The following is an 18846-nucleotide window of genomic DNA, read 5'->3' as shown; positions in this document are numbered from 1 at the left end:
AGTATAGTTGAGACAAATAGCAGAGTTGCATTTAAGAAGAAGCTAGAAAAGTACAATGGAGAAAGGAAAAGAAGGATATGCTAATAAAATTAGATGAGGTAGAATCAGGGTAGACTTGTGAGGAGCCTAAACAGCAACACAGGCAGGTGCACCAAAATTTCTACTTCTGTGCTGTATATTCTATATAAATAAGTGTTAGTTCATTCTGAAGCCAGAAGGTGAAGTAGGAAACAAGATACCAAACCTTTACTTAATACTACATTATTTACAAAATGAAATATTACATACGTCTGCCTCCTCCCTAGCCAACACTCAGTGTCCCATAAGTCCCTCTTTATATCCGTCAAGCTACTTATTTAATGACTTTCACCTGTGAACCCTTAACCTCAAAAGTACAATTAGCATTTCCCCTCTTTACTTTATAACACACAAACAATATTTCAAAACAACTGAAAGAGAAAAAATAATTTTCCATATTCTGTATACCCTCTTCTAGGACTTCCAGTAGTTCCCAACCATTCCTTTTTGTAAAGCAATCCGATAATTCATGATTTGCGTAACCCATTTTATCTGGAGAGATTTGTTTTCTTTTCTAGTGTTTTACACAAGCAAGATCAACCCTTAACTCTTTTTCAGCCACGCTTTTTGCAAATGTACATTATCCCACACGGAATGATCATTTATATATTATTTAATGGGAAAACTGTTCTCAGAACACCCCTTAAAAACACATATCGTGCTTCAAGAGACAGGGTGTCTGAAGTTAATATACTTTTAAACATCCTTTTTATTTTAGCTTCCCAGGCCAAGGGGCAATATTTTCCATTTTTACCCATCAAGGATGTTATAAAAGCAGCTGTATTCAAATATCCATCCAGAAGATTGGCATGAGAAGTCTCACCAAAAAGGACTAATGTCTTGTCCTTCAGGGCTGGATACATCACCTTATTTAATTTTTTACATGTTTTATTTTCTCTTAAAACATTCTTAATTGCAGCATGTTTCATCATTGTACTTAGTTCCAATTTATCAAAACTGACATCTGGTTTGTCTGGATGCATGGCTAATTCAACTGTCCAATCCAGCTTCGAAACTGCTTCATTTCTTCTTTAGATGTGACATCATCTTTCTGTGACAACCAGCATGACTTATTGGGATACGAGTAACACTGTCCAGATAAGATTATTGATTCAAGATTAGTCTAATGTCTAAGTCTATATATTTAAAGAACCCTGAAGCCTAATTTTCAATCTTAAATTCCTGTTTAATATTATAATAAATTGCTCAAATTCTACAGAACATCCCCATAGAAAATCATTGGCTTGCATCATAAAGATGCTGAGAGTTTTTCCTTGTGATACCAGCAAAACATTGCTGGATCTGCTTGCAGTTAAGGACATCCTACTTTCAGCAAAACAGACATAATCAAAAATTCCATGCTCTGGGGGCATTATTCAATCCATAAACACATTTGTTTACAGCAAGTAGTTGCATTCCTGAAAATTGCAACTTAAGAAAATCCCATTTTCCTATTAAAATCAATGCAAAAGATGTACTTAATGTAGGACCTTCCCCATCAGGAAAAAAAAATGAAAACATTATACCCTGCAATTTGAAAGACTTTACATAGCTAAATTCATTTATTGCTAAATGAAATAATGTTTAAAATAATTGTTAAAAAATAAAATAAATATGGTAACTTTCTACCTGTCTCTCACCCGCTGCAGATCCTGCTTCCCAAACCTCCCATTCTCAACATAACCTGCTCACTGACCCTCCTGGCTGCTGTGACCCCTTCCTTTTGCTGATCCTCCAATTCACATCTCTCACTCCCTGACCCACTCTCTCACGTGATCCTTCTTCTTGCCGAACCTCTCGCTTGGTGTTTCCCTCACCCGAGATCATAGCACCAGGAGATGAGCAGCAATTGGCAGAAGGAACAGCTTCAACTTGCGGGAGGAAAGCTCTCATGTATGTTTGTGATCAGAATTCTCCTGGTAACAGATCCCTGAGACAACTTACTCATTGGTGTAAATACGTTTGGGACACTGGACAGGGCTGGGATATGATTCCCATCTACAATGGTAAAGGAAACAGGGCAGTGGTCTTGCTTACTCCGCTCACAGAACGGCCTCTAAATCCAGGTGGGAGTAGAAAGGAACTACACTAGAAAGTCCGGGGGGGGGGGGGGAAGAAGAGAGAGAGCAGCATTGTTCTCCTTCCCCGAATTGAGGGCACTGAACCACAAGCAGTAGCAGCAGCGCTGCGCACCAGGGAAGCAGGGCTGTCAGAAAACAAACTCTCACATCCCCTCATATTGCAACCGAGCACCTCATAGCCACAGTTGTTCAGCAACAAAATAACTCCACGCTCCAACTCTGGAGCAGCCAGCTTGTTTACAGAAACAATTTACCAGCCTTCTGGAAGAAAGGCATGTGTTAATGCTATTTCTTCTTTTCATCCTGTTTTTCTCAGTTACAGTCCAACACAGTCTCTGTACTTCATTCCCTTCAGTACGTTCCTAAACTCCTTGTAGGATACAAGTTCTGCTCACAACAAGAGTTTAGGACAAGGGAAGCAGTAAGTGGGACAGTCAGGGAGCAGGAAAGGGCCACAAGTAGGAGGGTCAATGGTAAGAGGCTGGATTTGGGATTGAAAGAGGTAAAAACTCTGAGGGACGGCAAAAAAAGGGTGGGTCAGGGAGCAGTAGAGACTGCAAGTGGGAGGGTCAGCAGCAAGAGGGTGGGTTATGAGATGGGAGAGGCCACTCCAAATGGCATCGGTTGGGTCATGTGGCCCTACGTCAGACTGGTGTAAAACGACATTGAAACAAAACTCGCAACACTAAACAAGGCTGCAGGCCCCATTAACTGACTGACATTGATGTAAAACAATGTTAAATGGAGCTATGTTTCCTCTCTATGTTGCTTGCCTCTTTATGTGACTTCAAAAACACTTTTCTGTAAATTTTTTCTCAATGCAAAAATGTGGCTTTTATATTAATTGACGGATATTTGCATGAATATGTGGCCAACAAAGCTAAAAACTTTCAGGGTTACTTTTCCTGCCATGGGGGAGTGACTCTAACATCCTGATCTCCAGGCATCTCTTCAAAACCCTGAGCCACTCGTCTTGCTTTAACTTTATATGTCCCATCTGGGAGAACTTTTTCTGTACTTATCCATCAATGTGAAAGCTGGCTGCACCCTATCTGGTTTATCAGAGACACCAAATTCCTTCCAACTTTTTGTTTTGCCTCTCACATTCATTTATCTTTTACCTTGTTGGCAGCCACCAAAAAATTACTACTTCCAGTAACATTCCCAGATTGTTCTGTAAACCTTGTTCTACCTCATAATCTAGTCAAGCTAAGGCCTTAACTTGTCCTACTTTGTCTTTCTGGACTACAGGATCTCTCCTGCCACGATAAGAAGTAATATCAATGATATGTGACAATGCCAATTCACTTCTAGATCAGCTATGAGACCTCACACTGCATTTTCTTGCTTTCCACTGTTTTATCCCATTTTGCCGGTTCATGGCGCTTAACTCTTGTCCGCCATCATAGAATTTAGCCAATATTTGAACTTACTCGTAGCTTTGCCTGCTCTCACTACAATTGTGACAATTTTCCATTCGCTGATCCTTTCTGGTATCTATGTCAAATGAGTAACCACTTTAAGTAGTTGTCCTTTAGATACAGTAGCCCTGTTCTGTACATCAGTATCATTCTGCCTATCACTATCAGGCGCCATTGTAACTGTATTCAATTCCTCATAAACTGTAAACATAGGAGTATGTGAGACACAGGGTGCCTCATCACCTTCTATTAATTGCTCAGATTCTGGAAGTTTGTAATCCAGCTAAAGTTACCTAGTTCTTAGATTCATAGAATCCCTACAGTGCAGAAGGAGGCCATTCGGCCCATCAAGCCTGCACTGACAACAATCCCACCCAGACCCTACTCCGTAACCCCACGTATATACCGTGAGTCTCCCTGACAACAAAGAGCAATTTAGCATGGCTAATCAACCTAATCCACACACCTTTGGAGTGTGGGAGAAAACTGGAGCACCCGGAGGAAACGCACGCAGACATGGGGAGAATGTGCAAACTTCACAAAGACAGTGACCCGAGGCCGGAATTGAACTCAGGTCCCTGGTGCTGTGAGGCAGCAGTGCTAACCACTGTGCCAGTGAATGGACCTTAATAGTTTGACTACCATGTTGGAGAACCAATGTCTTACCACCACTCCATATCACCTTAACTGTATCTTTCCAGTCTTTAGACCCACTCTTTTATATTAAACTGTAAACTTTGAGACTTTCTGCATCTTGGACACTCTAATGTATGCCAGAATACGCGCCAAAATTTACATGACATAAACATCTATATGACATAATAGGCTACAAGATGAAGGCACGTAGAATCGCCGGCAACAATGTACCCCTCCCCAATGAGCTCAATGCATTCTATGCCTGTTTTGAGCAAGAGGTCAGCAACAGGATGTCATCTACCCCAGGAGCCTCGGCCGAACCGGTATCCAACGTCACCATCGCAGAGTCAGATCGGAAAGCGACTGGCCTGGATGAGATACCCAGACAAGCACTCAGATTCTGCATAGACCTGCTGGCGGGGGTATTCAGAGACATGATTTGAAAAGCCAGGCAGCATGCCTTAATAACTACTGCCGGTGGCTCTGACATCCATCATTATGAAGTGTTTTGAAAGATTAGTCATGGCATACATCAACGCCAGTCTCCCAGATTGCCTGGATCCACTACAGTTTGCCTTTCACCACAACAGGTCCACAGTAAGTGTCATCTCCCTGGCTCTACACTCAACCCTGGAACACCTGGATAACAAGGACACTTTTGTCACACTCCTATTTATTGACTGCAGCTCAGCCTTCAACACCATTATCACAACGAGGGAGGCGGTAGTGTAGTGTTATTGTCACTACACTGGTAATACAGAGACCCAGGGTAATGCTTTGGGGACAGGGTTCAAATCCCACCATGGCAGATGGTGAAATTTGAATTCAATAAGAATCTGGAACTAAATTTCTCATGGTGACCATGAAACCATTATCGATTGTTGCAAAAACCCATCCGGTTCACTATTGTCCTTTAGGGAAGGAAAACTGTTGTCCTTATTTGGTTTGGCCTACATGTGACTCCAGACCCATAGCAATGTAGTTGACTCTTAAATGCCCTCTGGGATGGGCAATAAAATGCTGGCCCAACCAGCAACACCCAAATCCCATGAATGAATAAAAAACTAAACTCCTCTCCAAACTCCGCGGCCAAGGGCTTGGCTGCTCCCTCTGCAACTGGATCCTAGACTTCCTAACCCACAGGCCGCAATAAGTAAAGATATGCAACGACACCTCTTCCATGATTATCCTCAACACCGATGCCCCAGAAGGCTGAGCCCTTAGCCCCTCACTATACTCTTTATACACTTACAACTGTGTGACCAAATTCTGCTCCAACTCCATTTCAAATTTGCTGATGACACCACCATAGTGGGTCGGATCTGAAACAATGATGAGATGGAGTACAGGAAAGAGAAAGAGAATCTGAGAATGTCAGTAAAATGAAGGAGATAGTCATCGACATCAGGAAGCAGACTGGAGAACAAGCCCCTGTGTACATCAAGGGGATGAAGTGGAAATGGACGAGAGCTTCAGGTTTCTCGGTGTCCAGATTGCCAACAACCTGTCCTGGTCCCTCCACACTGATGCTACAATTAAGAAAGCCCACCAATGCCTCTACCTTCTCAGGAGGCTAAAGAAATTCGGCATGTCCGCTATGACTCTCATCAATTTTTACAGATGCACACAGAAATCCTTTCCATATATATCACAGCTTGGTATGACTCCGGCTCCAACCAAGTCCACAAGAAACTACAAAAGGTTGTGAATGTAGCCCAGTCCATCACGCAAACCAGTCTCCCATCCATTGACTCCATCCACACTTCCTGCTGCCTCAGAAAAGCAGCCAGCATAATCAAGGACCCCATACACCTCGGACATACCTTCTTCCATCAGGAAAAAGATACAAAAGTCTGAGATCACGTACCAGCCGACTCAACAGCAGCTTCTTCTCTGCTGCCAACAGACTTTTGAATGGACCTACCATATATTGAGCTGACTTTTCTCTGCATCCTAGCTATGACTGTAACACTATATTCTGCAGCATGTCCTTTCCTTCTGCCTTATGTACGCTATAAACGGTATGTTTTGTCTGCATAGCGGACAAGAAACAATACTTTTCGCTGTATCCCAATACATGCGACAATAATAAATCAAATCGTGTCAATGGATTACATACATTGGGACATGGGGGGTGTCCTCCAATACTTTTAACACATCACATTTTAGACCAATTTCTTTAATAAACTTTGTACACTCATCATCAACCACACCTGCGCCCTTTAGTATTTTTTATGTGACAAGAAGGATAAGCAAATTGGCTGTGTAACTTTTGTTTTTTTTTCTCTTAAATTCCTACCACCTGATGCTATTAACATTCCATTAATAGTCTCATTAATAATTTCAGGTTTTATGTCAGATTTTATTTTCATTCTCTGCTACCATGTTAATACATTCTGAAGCCAGATTTTTGGGGAAGTAGGAAACCAGATGCCAATCTTTTCCTTAATACTAGATTTATTTACAGAACACAACATTGCATATTGTCTGCCTTGTCCTGAACCGTGTCCCTGAAGTCTCGTGTATTCAAGTGCTTAGTCAATAATTTTCACTTATGTATCCTTAACTTTAATAATACAATTAACATACCATTAACAATAAGGACTGGTGGCACATGTATTTTCACCTCTAGAGTTGCAATTTGAATCACCCGCAGCCGTAAGGGTTGAAAACTGTCTGCCTCTGCTATTGACAAGAACCATAATCAATATGAGTTTACAGCTATCTTGATATAGTTCTTAGTAAGCTGGAGGCCACAGCTCATGACTTCCTACATTCAGCACTAAATTGCAGTCTTATTCAAATAAGCCACAAGAATGCGTGGAGTTAGACATGGACATATCACACTGATACATTCGGTAGAGCTCTTCCAAGGCTGGGGATAAGATAAAGTTAACTGCTACAACATAGCAGGGTAACTCTGCAGAAAGTCACTATCCTGCAGATAGTCTGGTTGCTTGATGATGACATTGGAGTATTCAGAAAAGAAAAATATCCAATGTGGTAGCATCAACATACCTACTATGAAGGGCACAGAGAAAGCAGGATCATTCTTATTAGTAATTTCTCATTTTGAAATGAAGTGTAATTCTGAATTAAAGTTGAGCAATGGTTTATTGTAATATCCAAAATAGATGATGAAATTAATGTCTGTTTTCAATACTGTAAACCACAAAAGTGACCAAAAGATTAAAAATGAATTTTTGAAAGAAAAATGAAATAGCTTGGATAAAATCTTCCAGGCACAATAATCTAAATATTGCATAATTTGAATGTGATTTTGAAAGAGATATTTCTTTGTGTGCATCTTCATTTGTAATACAATTTAGAAGCCACTTTTTTTAGACAATTATAATATGGTGGTGTCAGAGGTCATTTTGGTATATTTGAAGTTACTGATGAACAAAAAGGATTTTTTTGTACCCCTGCTCATTCAGCCATTTCCTTCCTTGCAGATTGTTTGCCTCTGTGCCTTCTGTCTGGAAAAGTAACATATAGTCCATCTCACTTGCGAACAGTAATTAGCCATAGTCCATGTACGACCATAGGCATCTCTCTCCACTTGAGAGAGACAATTAGTTATATGGCTTGAGGGGCACCATTCACATCAAGCGTTGGGCAAGACAAAACAACTGTCACAGCTGGTACAAGGATTGAACCCATGCTGTTGCCGTCATTCTACATAACACTCCAGCCATCTATCCAACTGAGCTAACTAACCTTAATGATCCACAAATTGTACTGCTTTGTAACTGACAGAATAGTGCAATCTGGGTGAGTCAGATAATATTACTTCTCACCCCTCCACTCAAAAGTTATGAAATACTTTACTTCTGCATAGCATGTCACATTTAAGAACTCACCTATCTCAGATAAGCAGGATAACTGATAGGCATTCTTGGGCGGAATTTTTCAGTCTCGCCCACCACAAGAATCGTATCAGGCAGGACAGGGCCATGCAAAGGTCTGTTGACCTCGGGCAGGATTTTCTGGTCTTGCGACGAGCACGGCCGGAAAATCCCGCCCCTTGAGTTTCAAGTTCATGATCTTCTGGTGCTCAACAAATTGAGCTATCTTATATAAGAATATTCAAAGCTTTGATTTAATTTTTCATTCTTATTTATTATCCCCTCGAGGTTTATGGTATTTTCATTTTTCTGGAATTCATATTTTTGGGATGAGTGCTAATCAAGGGATGTTATAAAAAAAAATGTTTTTTCACTTTGGTTATTACATCAACAACATGTCCTTCAAAGTACAGAGTGGCCAGATGCAAAACATAACTTTATATTAAATGGGCTTAAACGCCAGATACAAACTTGTACAAGATTGTAAACATTGTCATAGTTTGTGTTTTCTGTATTGGCCCTTGCACAAAAGAACATCCCAGTAAAGATGGCCCAAACTCATTTCAAGTAATTACTTTACAACTGATACAACGAGAAAACTTTCATTTTAACAAGCTGGTTAGATTTTGAACACTGGTTCCAAATCTGATCCCCAATGAACTAAATTCTGGCTTAAGAGATTCAATTTATCAAAATACTAATCTGTTATGCACTGATTAACATTATTCTTTGTTTCAAGCCATAAAATGTTATTTTGTGAATATTATGCAATGTAAAATATTGTGTCCTGCAAAATGCAATTGCGATTTCATTTTCGAAGGGAAAACAATGTCAGTGAAAATTTCAATAAAAGCATAGCAGCAGAAAGCTTTTACGTCTTCAATTTTTCATAGTTTATTTTTACATCTTATGCTTTAATACTTCAACAAGAAACAATCACATCACAGTGTGTTAAAATTACACAGCAGGAATAACTCACCCTTAAAAAACCTCAAATACACTTAAAATTACATGTAGAAACTGCGACTAATTCTTAAAATGCCAGAGAGTTCAAGGGGACAAACATTTATATTCCATTTTCCTGGATTTATTTTGAATTGATGCATTTTCCTGACTTTAAGAACATGCTCTGAGTGTTATGCCAGTGCTGTTAAAAACCAGCCACTGGAGAAACATAAATATGGCATGGGTTGACTCACTCTTTATTTCCCCTTCCTGCCTTCCTTGAGGGTATCCCCTCCATCAACTCAACTTTACTTCGATAACATGAACGTTTAGGTCACCTCCAACAAATTGCCAAGTTAAAAAAAGGAAAGCAGCTGAGGGTTTTGATCTCAACTTTCAGATTAAAATAATAGCATCTGCATGCTCGCCAAATATGTCCATCCTCCATGATTTGTTACAGTTTTCTGTGCATCATACTTGTTTGTTTGGAATTCATGGTTTCTTATTCAATTCTTGACTAATTTCAATGCCATTACAGTTATTGAAACATTACTTGCATTTAATAAATAATTCCTGTGTTTACTCTATATTAAGAATCTTTCAAATAACTACATAACTGATTCCCACTGTTTGTTATATTAAAACGGTTCATTGTCCTTTAATCGGTCTTTTAAATAAATACTTCGTAAACAAAGCAGACGCATTAATATTACATATTTTGGAAAATAAATGTCTTTTCGAAGAGGATAGTCCCTTTCGATTGTACTGCCCCCCAACCTTTACCATTAGTCGTGATAGTTCATAAAATGAAGATTTTACAGTAATAAAATGCAGAATATACCGAAGGGCATCGAATGCAGTCAACGTAAGGACCTGATGCACACACACTGTTTTCAAAGGCTCCAATCAACGTAACTGATTTTACGTTTTTTTTTGATAAACGAAGTAATTTTCAATGACGAGAGAGAAACACTTGTTTAGTCATTTCTACTTAATTCCTGTCTAAACTCCAGTCTGAGCATGGATACTTACAGGGGACTGTCCGTAGGTAGAGGTTATCGCGGATAATCTGCTGGAGCTCGTGGTCAACCGAACCTTTTTGGAACCGTAAATTGAGGTAGTGACGAAGGTCCTTGTCAACAGTGCCCCCTGCAAAACAGAATAAGAGTTACACTTCGTACTCCTGGAAACAGCACAGCCGACAAGAGACCCGAGCGTTTGCCGAATGCTCGGCGCTGGGAGGCGGGTTTGATCAAATCCCACCCAGGTCCGTATCGGTATATTCCTTGCCTTTATCTCGTCAGCAAATAAGTCATTCACACAAACAATACAAGGCTCAATAACTAACGAAACCCCGATGTATTTGCTGGGCAGGGTTAGTTTGAACGCACCAAGAGGCAGCAATCTATGATACTCTTATCTCACTCGTGACAGCTCTGCGAGAACATCTACATGGTGTAAAATGGAAATGAAATCGTTTTCCTCTTTGTTGTATTTCACCCCCTCAAATCTGTTGTGATTTTTTTTAAAATCTGCTTCTAGTTTCCTTAGAAATTGTTGTATTTTATGCTCACGGGACTAAGCAGCTCGAACCTGCTGTCGGTGGTCGGTCAGCTTCACACCCGCAGGGCACCCTCCAGACCATCAGCCAGAAGCGCCCGTTGCTGCAGGTTTGATGGACAGGAGGAAAGTCTGGAAGACACCACTCCTCAAACCTGGCTCCTGCTGCTGTCTCAACAAGACACCGCTGCTCCACTCGCACTCATCCTTGTTGCATCGTGTCCTGGAAGCCCTGTTCGCGGGGGAGCGCCAGGCAACGCTGCTCTCCCCCTTACCCTGTCTGTCGCTAATGTCAGTGTTCGTGCAGGCACCAGAGACACACAGAGGCAGATCCGGAGGGAGCAGCTCACAGCAACACGCCCATTCCTATTGGCTGTGAAGCCGAAGGGTTCCTCCAAGACGTGAAACCCGCCGACTGATGCAGATGCTTTCTGGCAGCCTGTGAAAATACCGTCCGAACAACAACAGATGTACTGTGAAGACTGACATAAGCTCGAATCACTCACATTTTGGAGAATGCAATGATATACGGGCAATAATAATCTATGATGTACTTGCTCAGGGACGAATCTTCACGGTAACTCAAAACGGAACCAACCAGGCTGTGGCAACATACACAACAAAGGGCTCGGTGAATCCGGATTTTAACGTAACGCGGTCTGAACGAATCCCGGGTAGATCTTCCGATATAACGCTCCGTTGACTTGGGTGAGGTTAAAATCGAAACTTGAAATTCCTCACTTTAGTTGAGTTTTAAAGATGAGGAATTGTGAAAATGTGCTATGTGGGTCAGCTCTTTTGTTTACGATATTGCTACTTGTAGAAATATATAGTGTCAAAATAAACTACAGTATTTTTATGAATTCATATATATTAAGTATAGCTATCATCGTATATCTGGTACCGTAATACGTGTACTCTAATTGGCTTTTTAATTAAACTTCTGCTTCTCTCATGAAAACTGGAGACATTTAACCTTCACCTGGCTGCAGATATGAATTCCTTACCTCATTGTGCACAATTTGAATGACTGAAAGAAGTCCAGTTCAAACAACAAAAAATAAAGAACTTGTATTTTATATATTGTCTTTCAAGCCCTCAAGAGGTCCTAAAACACTTTGCGATCAATGAAGAAGTACTTTTGGAGTAATGGGTGTAACATAGGAAGGAACAAGACTGCTCACTGCAAACCTCCACAACCAAAAACATCGCTCTGACAAAGGGTTATCTAGACTCGAAACGTTGGCTCTATTCTCTCCCCACAGATGCTATCAGACCGGCTGAGATTTTCCAGTATTTTCTGCTTTTGTTTCATCTTCCACTATGTCTTTTGAGCACTCTGCAACCCCCGGGTCCACTCTTCCATTACACCCAACATCTGCTCCCCTTCCCTATGCAGGAGATACAACAAATCTGATATTTTACTTCCTTTCCCACCAAGGCCCCACACACCCATCACTCATAAGGGATTGGGAAAGACATGTTATGGGTTCATTTATTAAGACTAGGCATGTAGGAACATTAGAAAGCTTGAAGACGTCACCGGCAGAGCTGTGTGTGCTGCGTTCTGCTCACAGGCCAAAGCGAACCAAAACTGGATCACATGACACACTTCCCTTCTAATGATGACATCCTGTTATCCCCAAAGGCATATTACAGCCAGAATATTACACCAGATGGCACAGTGGTTAGCACTGCTGCCTCACCGATCCAGGGACCTGGGTTCAATTCCAGCTTTGGCGTTTGCATGCTCTCCCACAGTCTAAACATGTGCAGCTTCGGTGGTCATGCTAAATTGCCCCTTTGTGTCCCAAAATGTGTAGGTTGGGGGATTAGTGGGGTAAATGTGTGGAGTTAAGGGGAAAGGGCAGGTTGTGGGCCTGGGTAAGGTACTCTGTCGGAGAGTCAGTGCAGACCTGATGGGCCAAATGGTCTCCTTCTGCATTGTAGGGATTCTATGACAACACTCCCTTTCTTTTTAAATATATTTTAACCCCTTCTGAAGAAGCAAAACTATTTACAATCCATGTTTAGTTACCATCACATATGTGTACAGAAATGGTGAATCTGACTGTCTAAAACATAGAGGTAATCTGCACAACATTCAGATCTTATTATGGCTACCCTGTCTTATCTATGCGATTGTCAAACTTGGATGTTGTTCCTGGTTGCATTTAGTCCTTGATGTAATCAGAATTCACAGTGGTTGAGGACCTGGGATGCATCTGATGTGTATTTTGTGATGCCTCACTGCTGCGCCTGTGTCTAATCACTTCATAAGATCTTAGTTTTGAACAAATCCTTGTTACCTCATCTGGTTATCAATACATTCTCTGGGATCCTAGATGTGACTTGTTGTCCCAACTGTAAACTTGGCAATTCTATAATTCTATACCTGCATTTTCTTTGATGCTTCTCTTGCAGTTCTACAAGTTACTCTCGAGTTTCTGAGAGAGTAGAATGGGTAACAGCAGGTACATTAGTACACAGTGTTCTGTCAAACATGACCTCTGCTAGTATTGAAATTGTTGCACTTAAAGGTATTGCTTTCAGATGTAACATTTCACTGTGTAGGTCTTGCTTGGTTTGTCTAAATTTGAGAATTGCAGATTTCACTGTGTAAATCATTTGTTCATGCCTCATTCTTGACAACGACTTCAATGTCATTATTTATACCCGGCCAATACACTGTCTCCCTTGCAAGTCTTCTCGTCTGATCTATGCCTGTGTGTGTGTGATTAAGTTATTGAAGCATATCAGGTGACAAAGATTCCATTATGATGACCTGCCTGCTTTTAAAAATGATTCCCCAGGAAAAGCCTAGTTCATCCTGGTAAGGCCAAAATGGTCTCTCCTGTCTGTGGATATGCTGGATTGAAACAGGCCATCCGTCAATGATTTTCCATAATTTTTGTAGCGTGGAATCTCTCGCTGTTTCTTCTTGGAGCTGCTGGCATTTGCCTTGCGCAAAATGTACTAGAGCAACTGACACACTTTCATTCTCCTGCAAGCGTAATGTTGAGACTCCTGTGAAACAGACAATTTTGTCGGCTCCTGAAACTCCTAAAGCCACCTGATATAATCGCAACCTTCTCCAGCTTGTTTGTTTTTTTTTGTTTGACTCTCCCTCACATGCTGTCGATATAGCCATGGTTGCTCATATTGCCTAAATGAACTAATCTGGTGCTGGTCCTTTCGACACACAGTTCCACTCATGGAACTGACAGGCTTTGTGCTGCAATTTGACCACAAGTGATCCATTGGCTTTCCAGTTCCTAATTACAACCTTGGCCCTGTGTCTTCAAAGCTTTCTATGTAGTCAACATGCCGCAATTCTAACATTCTTGTTGCGGTCTGACCAAAACGTCAAGAGTGGTCTCATGCCATGCATGATCTAAGGCTGTTCACCATGCCATACCTGTACATAATTTTGCCATCAAGCTGTTTGACCACCGTTGAATACCATGCTGTGTTTTTATAATGATACAAATGCACCAATCACTTACAAGGGATTGGGTAAACATGTTGTAGGTTCATTTATTCAGACTAGGCATACAGAAACATTTATACAAAGGTAGAAAGCTTGAAGACATCAGCAGCAGAGCTGTGTGTACTTTGTTCTACTCGCAGGCCAAAAATTAAACTAAAACTGGATCATGTGACACACTTCCCTTCTAGTGGTGGCATTCTGCTATCCCTTAAAGGCATTTAAAGTTAAAATTAAAGTTTAAAGTTTATTTATTAGTCACAAGTAAGGCTTACATTAACACTGCAATGAAGTGACTGTGAAAATCTCCTAGTCGCCACATTCCAGTGCCTGTTCGGGTCAATGAACCTAACCAGCACGTCTTGCATATTATAACAAGTATATTGCAAACTGAATTTAGTTTAACAATTCAAATTTAACTCAGAATTTGAAAACTATAATAGAAACTGCCTAGCAATGTTAGTTGCGAGTAATTGCCCAAATAGGTCATAACTATTGAGAGCAGTAAGCTAAGTGAGCAGGTGTATAAAAGTAAACAGTGTCTTCTGATGCAAAGAGTGATCATAAAAACAGTGCAGCGTAAACAAAATGCAAATATAAACAAATATAATTAAACATTTAAAAACTGGAATAAAAACAAAATGCTGCAGATGCTTGAAATCTGAAATAAAAACAAAGTATTTGAAATGTTCAACAGATCTGGCAGCAGTTGTGGAGAGCGAAATATAAGGCAGAATCTTGAGCCCAAACACACTGTGCATGGGAATGACGCACGTGCTCAAAATCCAGAGAGTTTTGAAAAACACGATTCTCACCGATGAGATGGCCTTTTGCAATGTTGCAGCAGGCCTGCTAATGGAGTGATGCGGACAACATCGTGGAACATCAGGTACCTCATTTTAATACATTAGCATCTCATTACAGAGCGTCAGATATTACATTACATCAGATATTGAGCCTGCATTGCATATTCAGCAGGCGCCGGTGTGACATCATGCTGGTGCCATTTACAACAGCTCTACATCAGCATGAACCTGGCACCTTCACCACTGAGGGGGGATATCGGTGGTAAGTGCTCAGGCAGCCATTTCTCCTTAACCTGTCCAACACTCAAGAAGCACCAGGGATGATTGCGGAGGACACAGATAAATGCAGCTCTGGCCCAAGGGTGCAGGTCACTCTCGCCATATGGATGGGGGAGGATGACAAAATGGGCGGGTTGCAAGCCATGATAAAATGGAGGCTCTGCGGCATTCACCCTGGAGGTTTACAGGGGAAATAATGTGGGGATGTGGTTGTTATGTCAGACTGGATGTTGGGAGGGAGAGCAGATTTGGGAAGCACCTGGGTGGAAGTCAGAGAGGCATGGAGGAATGAAGGTTAGGGCTGTGGTAGGATTTCTTATAGCTCCCTGTGGTGTTCTCACTCTTTCAGTGCATGATTCAGGAGAATCATGGAGCCTGTGGAGTTGGCCTTTCTGCTAATCGCGATTGACCAGCAACAGAGACGAAGATGTGCTGCTGCACGTGCCCTGGACCAGAAGGCTGCAGCTATCCAGGAAGCAGGAGCACACAATCCAACTCGATGACAGTACCAGTCTAGAATCTTCTGGTGATGATGCTCAGATGTCCAAGCCTCAGTACCAGAGAATGCGGCATCTATCCTGAGGGGTAGTGGACCTCCTCTGCCACTTATTGCACGAGCTAGCACCCCATGGAACTAGAGGAAACCCAATGCATGTGGCCCTTAAAGTAACAGCCACACTGAACTTATTCACCAGCGGCTCCTTCCAGGGCAGCACAGGGGACATCTGTGGCATCTCCCAGTCTGTCACTGACAAATGTATCAGGGAAGTCACAGATGTACTGTATGCAAGAACAGAGATATTTATAATCTTGATATGGGATCGGGCGAACCAGGATGCCAGGGCCATGGGCTTCACTCTCATAGTAGGGATGTCCCAGGTGCAAGGCATCATTGACTCTTTATGTGGCTCTTAGGTTATCATCGTGGCAGGCTGCGCCATTCATGAACCGTAAGGGTTCACTCCCTCAATGTGCAACTTGTCTGCGACCACACAATGCGCATCATGCAGATGTGTGCCCATTTCTCAGGGAGCATTCGTGACAGTCATATCTTGGGTCGCTTGCAAATACCAACCGCCTTTAAGGGAAAGCTGCAGCTGAAGAGATGGCTCTGTGGGGACAAGGGGACCCACTCAGAAAGTGGCTGATGACACCAGTGCAGAGGCCACAAATACCACAGGAGCCTTGAAGCAATGAGGCCTGCGCTTCAATGTGCGTGCTGGTAGAGCAGGCCACTGGACTACTGAAGATGCAGTTCCGGTGCCTGGACCCAACTGGGAGGGGATGCCCTACAGTATAGTCTCCAGAAGGTTTCCCGCATTATAGTGGTGTGCTGCGCACTTGACAACTTAGTGCTGCAGAGGCGAGACCACTTGGAAAAGGAGGAGAAGGGCAAGCCCCACATCTCCATGGATGAGGAGGATGTTGAGATGGGAGGTGGGCATGACAAAACTGAAAAGGAGGAAGGCAGGACTATGGACAGGGCCAGAACAGGCCGCCGAGCAAAGGAGACCTTATAATATCTTGTTTTGGGGAGGAGCAGGAGTAGCTTGTGTTAAGCACCCCCCCCCCCCCCCCCCTCCCACCATGGGTGCGAGGTAAAACCAAAAATGTGGAGACAGGATCAACCAACCAACATTGCACGTCATCATGAGCAGGGGGCTGAAGCCATTGACCAGACTCTGCAGAGAGCGATGATGACTTGTTGTGAGAACAGAGCGATGCTCCCCTCATCCTCAATGCCATGAATGTTCCTTGCCAATGAACGGGCACATGGTGGGCTTTATGAAATGTTTAAGATGAGCATTGGGTACTGCAGGCCTGTTGGGGTAAGTGCTCAGCTTTTCGGTTTCACCTTTCACTCGAGATGAGCTGGTTCTCAGCATTTAAACAGTCCTTGGCCTCTGGCATACAGGTGCAATACTGCAAATGCTCTTACCTTGATGGGGGCGGGCGGGTGGGGGGGGGGGTGGGGAGGAGGGTGTGCCTACCTTCACCAGTGCCAACTAGGTGCCTATAACTTCCTACCCATCTTTGCCCTCGTATTATGTCTACGATGTTTCCCTAGAATCCATAGCTGAGGTTGGAGAGGCCTGCTGACTTCACCACCCTCTTGCCTGAGATGACCTTGGCAGATGTCCGCTGATGAGCCTAGATCTTACGGGTCCTGGCCTGCTTTCAGGCAGCACGGCTGTTGAAGTGTTGCCCTCCTCGATGTGTGGGGCTGGAGATGAGTCGCTCACAGGGATGGGGGCATCAGATGGGCTGGACAGTCTCCTGGGTGGAGGGCCCCGGGCATTGTTTCACATGATCCTCATCCCTTTAGGTGCCTGATGTGGCTTGGTGAAAGATGGAGTTGGAAGTGCAAAGGATATATGAGTAGGTTGAGAGAGAGACTGGAGGTGGTTCACTTACCCTGGCTGAGCGAAGATGATCATTCATCTTCTTCTGACACTGCTGTCCCATACTTTTTTGCAGTGAGCTGGCACTGGGGCTGCCATTGCATCCCAGGCATGGGTAGTGACCTTGCTGGAAGGCCTTCTTCTGGAGCAGTAGAGTGCATTCCACTTCTGCTGCACACCATCCAGCAATCTGGTCAAGGCTCCTTCTGAAAAGTGAGGTGTGGACATCTTGGCTGTCATCCCCTGGAATATGTCTGGAACAAGTGTTGGGGAGTCATTTAAATAGAGCTTCCCAGTGATTAAGTTGCGACAGGCCAGCGAATCGGAGAGAGCACGCTGCGAGCATGGCATGATTCGTGTGTGCATAAAAAAATTTCCTAATGAGGCATAAGATTCGGTCAGAAATCCCGCCAGCAATGCCAGCTGGAATCACTCCGTTTTTTGTGCTGGAATTGACGCAGTGCCAAATTCTTGTAAGATTCCACCCATAGTTAATGTAGCAAGTGGAATATGAATTCTTCAGAAGAGTTGAGTTCTCAGGAAGAGTCATATGCAACTCAAAACTGTAAGTGATTATCTGGATAGTTGCTAATTACTATGAGCAAGAGCCCACAAAAAAGCCACGGCCACATAAAAAGATGAGGGTCAACATAAAGCTAAAAGAAATAGCAAAGGAATGCAAATAACACAGAATGGGAAAGATACAAAGAAAACCCCAACAAATGCTGATATTGTTAATGAAAATAAGGAAATGGCATGTTGAATAATTAATTTGCAACAGTATTTACAGTTGAGGAAAAGATCAGAATGCCAGACATCCCAAAGAAATTGTTATTGAATCAGGGACAGGTACTCACCAAAATTAACATATATAGAACAAAAATAATGTAAAATAAAAATGGCACTGAAGATTTACAAAGTCTCAGCATCAGGCAGCTCCCATTTCAGTGTTTTACAGAAACTAAGTGAGAACATTGATGCCCTCCCTAACCATTATTTTCCAAAGTTTTTTTTCAATTTGGCAACCACTCCTTTAGATTGGAAAATTGGGCATGTCACTCTGCTATTTAAGAAAGGTGGGAGGAGAAAACCAGGGAATTATAAACAAGTTAGCACAACATTGGTTGTGAAGAAACTAATACAGTCGATATTTATGGATAGGTGGCTAAACACCTTGAAAATTTTAAAACGATCAGAGAGCTCTAACACGGATTTTTAAAGTAAAAGCAAAATACTGCAATCCTGGAGATCTGAAATGAAAACAGAAAATGCTGTAAAAACTCAGCAGCATCTCTGTAGAAAG

The 18846-nt window shown here is 42.3% G+C and overlaps 1 protein-coding gene across 1 annotated transcript in view; it reads right to left on the bottom strand.

The window, feature by feature from the left end:
- The window catches only part of magi2a (membrane associated guanylate kinase, WW and PDZ domain containing 2a), a 725408-nt gene that overhangs the window by 505447 nt on the left and 201115 nt on the right, over window positions 1-18846 (bottom strand). Inside the window, exon 3 of the mRNA XM_078235593.1 lies at window positions 10042-10158. Within this exon, the coding sequence (XP_078091719.1) occupies window positions 10042-10158 (117 nt within the window). The remainder of the gene's footprint in view (window positions 1-10041; window positions 10159-18846) is intronic.

Source organism: Mustelus asterias, chromosome 19 (genome assembly GCF_964213995.1).
Source record: "Mustelus asterias chromosome 19, sMusAst1.hap1.1, whole genome shotgun sequence".
Classification (NCBI taxonomy): domain Eukaryota; kingdom Metazoa; phylum Chordata; class Chondrichthyes; order Carcharhiniformes; family Triakidae; genus Mustelus; species Mustelus asterias.
The sequence above is the reverse complement of the archived record's forward strand: the minus strand, read 5'-3'. Positions and strand labels throughout refer to the sequence as shown.